General features: G+C 37.8%; 1 protein-coding gene across 1 annotated transcript; it reads left to right on the forward strand.

Annotated features, from left to right (window-relative positions):
• Positions 1–4,512: 4,512 nt before the first annotated feature.
• Positions 4,513–6,522, forward strand: LOC122078500 (aspartyl protease family protein 2). The gene has a single exon (XM_042644506.1). It carries the CDS (start codon positions 4,917–4,919, stop codon positions 6,306–6,308), a length of 1,392 nt encoding a protein of 463 aa, XP_042500440.1. The 5' UTR covers positions 4,513–4,916; the 3' UTR covers positions 6,309–6,522.
• Positions 6,523–9,521: the final 2,999 nt, after the last annotated feature.

The raw sequence follows: 9,521 nt of genomic DNA on the forward strand, positions 1-9,521 counted from the left end.
TTCATTATGCATAGACTCTGGAAAATAACCTATAACAAGTTCCATCTAAGGAAATTTCTCAATAAAATTTTCAAATAATTTAGACATCATAATATTTCTTATGAAATTGAAGAATTTCATCATTGAAACCACCAGTTTCTAATGGAATATATTTTCCCTGTCTATTTCTTTCTTCTTGTAGAAGCCCAAAAGGTTGAAGCCCATAACTAAAAACAAAAACAAAAACAATATGAACAGGTTATAAAAGAGAATTCTAGCAATGTCATAATTACTTTCTAATAAAAGGATATTTAAATTTGTAGACGAAAATGAAAGAGAATCATTACAATTTTTTTTGTTACACACAACAACAAAAAAATTACAAGTGCCACTCGCACCTTCTGAATTGTTGTCAGGTTTAACGGTTGCCATTCTTTGTGCTCTCTAGAGCACAACCTGCGGAGACAATGAGTCAAAGAGGAAGGCATACAATGTAAAACCAAGAATTACCACGAATGACATACTTCTTCTGGACATGATGCCCTATACCTCACATGGTCGATTTTACACCTTATGTAATACCCACACAATTAGTTTAGGCAGTACTAAGTTTTACTGTATACAGACCGCAAGTCTTTACTTATTTAGTTTTTTTTTTTTTTTTTTATTCATTTACTTCTTTTTGGTAAATAATATAAATTGTATTACAAAAAAAATTAAGAATCATACACACACCTAGACAATATAAAAATGCATAATTACAACTATAAGAACCATGTATAACATACAATCTCAAGTCTTTATTTATTTAATTGGTATGTAATATCAAATTTATTAAAAAAATTAACAATTGTGAGAGTACCAAGGGAGAAAAAATTGTTTTAAATAGGGAAGAAAAGTGGAGAGTATGATAGAAGAAGACAGAGAGAGTTATATGAAAGTAAAACCCCATACCTGGAAAGAAGATAATGGTGAGTTGAAGCCGTTTGGCGGGAGAGGTTACCACAAATTCTTTGATGATGGACAGATAGAGGAGCTCAAAACCTGTAAAGAAGAACAATTTTAGTTAATGGCAATCCAAAGCCGTTTGGAGAGAGAGAGAGAAGACTATGGGTACTAAAACTTCAGATAAAATTAGAAGGAAAAAGGAAAAAGTTTACCAAAAAAGGAAAACTATCTCACGTCCCTATTCTCTACCATGGATTATTCACCAAATCTAACAAAAAAAAAATTATTTACCAAAAAATTTCTTTGCTAACTCGCTTTCGTAGATTCTCTCTTCCAACTCTCTCTTTGACTCTAGTATTAGTTCGTTAAGATTTTTTAATTTTTACCATCTTAAGGGGAGAGAGGAGGGAGTTCATGGCAAGAGGAGAGTTTGGGAGAGTGAAGGAAAGAGAAGATATTCCCTATCAACTCAAATTCCTAAATTCTCTCTTTGACTCTATTATGGAGTTTTTTTTTTTTCTGGTTAATAATTATGGAGAGATTTACAAAAGCAAATATGGAGAGAGAGAGAGAGAGAGAGAGAGAGAGAGAGGAAGGGAGATCGTGGCAAGAGAAGGAAAGAGAAGATATTCTCTACCAACTCACGTTTCTAAAATCTCTCTTATAAATTCTCTCTTTGACTATATCATGGAGATTATTTTTTTTTAATCAATAATTATGGAGAGATTTACAAAATTAAATATGGAAAGACAAAGAGATATGATTATCGAGATCTTAAAAGGAGGGAGAGAGAGAATTATGGAGATCTAAAGGGGAAAGAGAAAAGGGTATGGAGAGGAGGGGAGATCGTGAGCAAGAAGAGAGTTGAGGAGAGAGGATTAAATAGAAGATATTCTCTATCAACTCACGTTCCTAAATTCTTTCTTTGACTCTATTAAGAAGAGTTTTGTTTTGGTGAATAATATGGAAAGATTTACATAGTAAATATGTGGAGAGAGAGAGAGAGAGAGAGAGAGAGATTATGGAGAGACTTTTTTTGTGAAAAATAATAGAAAGATTTACAAAAGTAAATATGGAGAGAGATATAATTATGAAGAGATAATTATGTGAGAGTGAGGAAGAGGAGGAGGGAAAGATAGGTGAGGGGAGAGGGATGAGAAAAGAAAGAGAGAAAAATTGAAGATAAACAATAGAAATCAGAAAAATCTAGATAAAGAAATAGAAAGAGTTCTAACAATTTGGGAGAAATTAAAAAAATATATGAAAAAATGATAAGAAAAGAGAGAGAGAGTTTAAATAAGAATGAAAGGTAAAATAGTCAAGGAAAAAATCGGCCACAAAACATGAATACATGCTTTTATATAATAGTACAATGATAGTACAATAGTATGATATATAAAGAGAGAGAAAAAAAAAACTAACTATAGTTCTTTTATTTATTTATTTATTTATTTATTTATTTATTTTGGGTAAAGGTAAAGAAATCTACATATAGTTCTATACCATTGGTTCTTGGATCTGGCTCCTCTCCAAAGCGGAGATCGCCCATAGAGTGCCCATAGATACTTACCCTCTTGACACATGTCCATTGAAGATCCAACGGCTCCCATTTGCTCTCCAAAGATCCCACTCATGAGCTCATATGACACATATACCCGACTCCTCTCTATACAGGTTTCATCTCTTCTCTCCAAAAAAATTCAGAAGAGATCGCTCTTGGCCTGAAAAGAAACTCAAGAGGATTGCAAGTTGCCTCATCTTGCCCCTACCTTGTATGAGAAGTTGTCGTTGAGACTCTAACTGGGAAGAGGGTTCTACAGAGGAGACGGATTCTTTGCAGACATGGCCAAACAAATAACAAAGGACTCACAAAGAATTTACCAAAAAAAATCAAAGAGAGAACAATAGACAACAGAGAATAGAGAGAAAGCCCAGAAAATTTAGAAAAATATCGGGTAGTGGAAAGGAGGCAATAGGCTGCTACTGTTAAGGGTGTCAACTATTCGTGCCTAGTTGGGCTTAATCACTTGAAAGCCTTGCACCATGAATGCTCGTTTAAGTAAACGGGCATAGCTTTGGAGAGCATAGTATGGTTTATAATCGGTTTGATCGGTGTCGAGCTATAATCAGGCTACCTTAAACGGGCACTTTTAAAGCCCTAAACAGGCTCAAACAGGCTTTAAAAGTGTCTACCCTAAAATTATTTTCTCATGTGAGTTGAAGGCCCATAATTGTTAAATCTAAACATTAAATCACTATAATTTTATACAAAAAAATCATCATGTAGAACTTAGAAGGTGATGCAAATCTTTAATAAAGAAGAGAAGTGATATGAGATCACAGTTGTTCTTTAATAAAGGGGGTCGGGTTCGGTTGGGTTACAACGAGTCAGTTCAAGTCAGGCCTATAGTAGGTCCGTTCGGTCGGGCACCTGACGAGCTAGCTACTTGCACTGTGAATGTCCATTTAATAAACATGTCAGACACTTTTATTAAATGGACCGGTCCAAGTTGGGGCACAAATGTGTCGAACTCGACTGGGTCTGCCAATGTGGGCTCAGAATTGACACCCCTAGCTGCTATGTTCTCTCCATTTATTGTGTCAGGACCTCAATGAGAGAGAAGGATTGGGAGAATCTCAAAGCAAAGAGAAAGAATCTCCCTCCCAAGCAGTACCATATTGATTTCAATGTCTCTCCTTCGTCCTTCCTCACTTCCCATATCTCCAAAACAATATGCTCTAAAATTGAATGATCTTCTTCCAACCACTGATTCTCTCTTCACTCCATTCCTAATTTCATCATCGAAGGTGGAGAGACCAACTTCTGGCAACAGTGAGGACCTCTGAGCGGGTCCTCTCTGTTCTGATTTTTTGTAGAGATGAGAAGAGAAGCCTGATCCCTTCTTGTGTCTATCAGGAATGGAATGTAACAAGATCTCATGGGTATTTTTTGAAAAACAAATCAGAGTCGTTGGATCCAATAGGGACAAATGTCAAGCAACCACGAAGCTAAAGGCACTATATGGTCGAGATCTCATGGGTGATTCTTTTGAAGAACAAATTAGAGCCACTGGATCCGCTAAAGATAGATGTCAAGCAACCAGGGAGTTAGGGACACTCTATGGGTGATCTGCAATATAGAGATGAACCAGATCCTTGATTCTTTATCATCAGGAAAATGTAAAGAGTCCTAAACGTGTGGATATTTGGATGATAATTAATATTTGAGTGGGTTGAAATCCATAATGTAGCTGGAAAAATTCTGCATTGCCCCATGCACTATAAAGATGCCCGTTCCAATGTGCCCTCCTATTGGGCCATGCATCTAGCGTTTTCTACTCTAGATCGATAAGGTTCTTTATAAATAAATAAATATATATATATATATATTTTTATTTTTATTTTTTTGAGAAAACTATATATCTACCCAAAAAAAAAATTTTATAGTATTTATTCTTCGTCGCCAGAAAAATGTGAAGAGACCTACACATGTAGAAATCTGGATGAGAATTAATATTTGAGTGGGTTGAAGTCCATAAAGCCTGACGCCTTTGTATCCCTCCTGTCCTCCACTCCAGAGAAAGGAAGAGTTGCGGCGAGTTTTCCTCCAACCAAATTTGGCGATAATGTTCGTCGTCTTTCGTCCTCACCGCTCTCTCCCATGTTACCCATCTTCCTCTCTCTCTGCGGTCTACACATCACAGATCTTTTCTCCATTTTCCATTTTCCATTTTCCTTTTTGAGCAAGACACCCCTTGTCTCTCCTTCTGTACTTTTATATGTTTTTTTCCTCTTGCATATTTCCTGCCACACAAAATACGTATAAGATACCCTCACCACTCAAACACATACGTATATAATACCCTACCCTTCAGTAAGGGTTAGAGTTAAGACCGAAACCGAACACCCCAAGGCCCCAACCCTCTTTGTCTGCTCTCTCTTTCCATCCTGATTTCTCTCTTAGTTTTTTCCTTTCTCTCAAGACAACAATGGTGGGATGGGAATGGGCTTCTTCTCTATTACCCACTTTTCTTCTCTCTCTGGTTCTCCTCCTCTGCTTCTCCGATCTCTGTAACAGCCAAGCCAATGGTAGCAGCAGCTCAAACGAATACTTGAAACTGAGATTGCTCCACAGAAGCCCATTTCGTTCCCCCTCTCAATCTCTCCACTTCGATTCTCGTCGTCTCTTCACTCTGTTCTCGACTTTGCGTAGCCGCAGAAATCCAAAGATCCCTATTGTTTCCGGAGCTTCTTCTTCATCAGGCCAATATTTTGTGGATTTCAGGATCGGAACCCCACCTCAAAAACTCCTCCTTGTGGCCGATACAGGCAGCGATCTGATTTGGGTTAAATGCTCTGCTTGTCGCAACTGTAGCAGAAACGCACCGGGCACCGCCTTCCAGGCTCGCCATTCTACTACATTTTCACCACTTCACTGCTACGACAAGGCGTGTCGACTCGTCCCTCACCCTCTCAAGCACCAGCCCTGTAACCACACGCGCGTCCACAGTACCTGTCACTACCAATACACCTACGATGATGGGTCTCGGACAAGTGGGTTTTTCTCCAGAGAAACCACTACATTGAACACGAGCTCCGGACGAGCAGCTAAGCGCAAAACCCTTGTTTTTGGGTGCGGATTTCACGTCTCTGGTCCCAGTTTGACAGGTTCGAGCTTTAATGGCTCCCAAGGGGTGATGGGTCTAGGTCGAGGGCCAATCTCCTTCTCCACCCAACTGGGTAAACAGTTTGGCAACAAATTCTCTTACTGCCTCATGGATTACACCTTATCCCCACCTCCGACGAGCTATTTAGTGATCGGAGAATCACCGGAGTCGATCACTAAGAAGAAGATGAGATACACGCCATTGCTGACCAACCCTCTCTCCCCAAACTTATACTATGTGGGGATCAAGAGCGTTAGCGTCAACGGAGTAACATTGCGGATCAACCCCTCCGTTTGGGCCATAAATCAAGAGGGTTATGGTGGCACCATAATCGATTCTGGGACAACATTAACCTTCTTGGCAGAGCCGGCTTATCGACATATTCTGAAGGCGTTTAATAAGAGGGTGAGGTTACCAAGAGCAGAGGACCCAAGAGGAATCTTGGATCTCTGCGTAAATGTGTCGGGCGTGGCAAATGAGAGGCTGCCCAGATTGGAATTCAAGCTCAGTGGTGGGTCTCTATTTTCGCCGCCGGTGAGTAACTACTTCATAGATACGGCGAACCAGGTGAAGTGCTTGGCTCTGCGAAGCGTGGACACGCAGGCAGGTGGGATTTCGGTGATAGGGAACCTAATGCAACAAGGGTTCATGTTGGAGTTCGACAGGGACAAGTCAAGGCTCGGGTTTTCTCGGCATGGGTGCGCCCTACAATGAACCCGCACAATAAACGAGTCAGTGAGGTTGTTTGGAGTTTGTACACTGACACAGTGAGTGAGTTCTGGAGTTGTGGGCGTGCTGTAATTTTTTTCCATTTTTCGGTTTAAAAGAAAGGGAGTTATGAATTTTTCCTAATGTATTATAATAATATTATATCATGCTTCTTTGGATTCTAAAATTGACAGAGAAAAAGAAGAGGAAAATTGAGTAAGTCTTTGCTGTATTTTCACGTGAATCTGAATATCTGATAGGGAAAGGGAGATTGATGTTGGTGTCACCTTTGGGACTCAAGGTCTTCTTCATGGGCTGATGATGCCTGATGGGCTCCCAAACATTCTCATGTTTCTCGTTTGGTGGATCCTTCTAAAATTATTGGTTTGATCTATGATGTACATGGTGGGACATGAGCTGCCAATCTGGGCTCAATTTTTTAATGCCAGATTTTGTCAATTAGCTCATGTTGACTGGCCCTTTTGTTCCAAATCCAATTTTGGCTTTGTGTTGGATTTAAAATCTTAGGTTTTGTTTGGTATGTATTCTTGGAATGTATTTTGGATCAAGAATGTGTTCTGGATTGTTAATACATTTTATTCTCAAATCCTTGGAACGCGATCAAGAATGTAGTTTGTTCTTGAATGTGATTGATTTCCCATTCAGCATTCTCATTTTGCGCTCAAGCCTTAAGTAGCCCCTCCTGCTAAGGATGTGAATTTGAAACCGAAACTGCTGATCGAAACCAAACCGAGCCATTTACACTAAAACTGCAAAATCATTTAGTAAATGGTTCAGTTCTGGTTTTAAGTTTAAGACCGATTAGTTAAATGGATTGGGTCGGTTTTAATCGTTTAACCCGTTGGTTTTAAATAGAATTGACACTGTGAAAATCGAAACATTTAAACTGTCAAAACCATTCCGATTAACCCGTATAATGATTAAATATTTGGTTGTTGTAACGACACATAATAGTTTAATTTAAGGAAGAATTAAGGACCATAGAGGTTGTCCAACAGTCTATTCAATAATTTACTCCTTTTTTTTCATCTTTTTCTTTTCTTTTGCTAACGACGGGTATCCAGGCCGTCGGCCTGACTAGTCCCGTGGGCCCGTACTGACCCCACAACCGCATGGACCGGGTCATACCGAGGTTAAATGAGAACCATTCAACTTTCACTGAAAACAGTGAAGAGCACTAAACACCCCTGTGTGAGTGCCCCAAGGTGTGCCTAGTGGGAGTCGAACTCAGGACGTCTGAGTCTACGGCTCGTACCAAGTTTGTTGCTCACCAACTGCGCTACCCCCTTGGGTTAAAGTCCTTACTGGTTATGACCCAGTCCATGTGGTTGTGGGTCAATATGGGTCTACGAGACTACTCAGGCCGAATGCTTGGATATTCGTCATTAGAAAAAAAAAAAAAAATCTTACTTATTCAATGCCTCATTTAATTTGATACAAGATTGACGTGTTTATCAACAAAAGCAAATTTTAGTAAGCATGTGAATAAACTAGCAAACCGATTGCGAATCATTTAGAAACTGTATGGAATAAACCGTGATCAAAACCGTTTAAAACCATAAAGCCGAAGTTGTTTAAAAATCATGGAACCATGGTTTCAGAAAGTACAACCGTTAGTAAATGATGCGATTTTAATTTCAGCCAAATATATATATATATATATATATATATATATGTAGTGAGGTGAGTGACCTCGTGGGTGAGATATTTGGCCCAACTGATCCATTTCCCCATCTATCTTCTTCTTCCCCTTCTCTTTTTCAATTTATTTCTCTCTATTTTATTTTCCTTGCTGTCTTGAGTGCTTCCAATCCTGTTAGAATTCAAGTTAAAGCTTGATTACAAGCCCCAACACCTACTGTAGATTAGCCTTTTTCCTTTACCTATAAATTTTCAAAATGATTACAAAATTGAGTCCTCTTTGCATAGAAATGAAATAAATACCCTTACAACTAGATATCTTCCTATTTGGAACTAATTACAAATCAAATCAAATCTCTTCCTTTTACAGAGATAGAAACACAATATATTAGAATTCTTACTTTCTAAAAGTAAAAACTAAAATTAGAAATTATCTAGATAATATATTCCTAGCTATTACAAGGAAATATGAAAATGAAAACTACATCAATCAAAGATTTCTTAAAATCTTGCCGTTTAAACTCCTCTATGTGAGTTAGCCATGGGACCCATGAATCAAGAGGGAATCTTCTTCATTCTTCTCCATGCAAGTTGTCATTGGGTTGAACCAATAAAAAACCAATAACTAAACCACACCAGACCACACTGCTAGGGATGTCAATTGAATGGTTCAATTCGGTTTCGATATAGGAATGAGGGAGACCAAAACCAATCCATTAAGGAACTTCAATTTTCGATCGGTTTCGATTTCAATCTGGTTTGGTTTCGGTTTATCTTGATTTTGCAATATCGGATTAATATCGGTTTAGATCGGTTTATTATTGGGCTTGAATCATAATGAAATCTTACATTCATAACTTATAGTGACAAATTTTGATTAAAAAAATATTTCAAGTTTATGATTATGATTAAATCATGGTTTATCGTTGTAAAGAAACCAATATTGAAACCAATAGATAACAAATTACTAAGAAGATAACTAATATTGAAATCACAAACAAACCCTATTATCCCTAATCATTCATTTAACTATCCAACTAGTTTTGTATAGTGAACAAAGAAATTAATGGAAGCATTATTATAATTCACAAATCAATTTCTCTATTAATGACCTAATATTCAATGATTTGTCACAATTTCCCTTACAATAAAATTTGTTCTCATTAATATTGTGAAAATGGATAGTCAATTCACCAATTTATAATATCATAATCATTTAATTTTTTATCGGTTTCATTCGGTTTGGTTTCGATTTGGTTATTGGTCGATTTGGGTTTGATCAATTTTCAACCAATCCCAACATACCTCAGCCCAAAACCAATCCAATAAAGATTTGTTTGGTTCGATTTGGGTTTTATCTGTTCGGGCTAGGTTTTGACACCCCTACACACTGTCTTTCACAACAGTTGCATCTCAGAACCGGTCTGAACTCTGGACTAGTTTTAGGGCCTTGTTCTTGTGATCTATGTCACATTCACTTATAACCGAGTGCCATTTGATTTTGATGCCCATTGCAACTATAAAGCTTGCTTAAAAATTTTGCCCCCATTTTTTTTT

Source organism: Macadamia integrifolia, chromosome 5 (assembly GCF_013358625.1).
Source record: "Macadamia integrifolia cultivar HAES 741 chromosome 5, SCU_Mint_v3, whole genome shotgun sequence".
NCBI classification, from domain to species: Eukaryota; Viridiplantae; Streptophyta; class Magnoliopsida; order Proteales; family Proteaceae; genus Macadamia; species Macadamia integrifolia.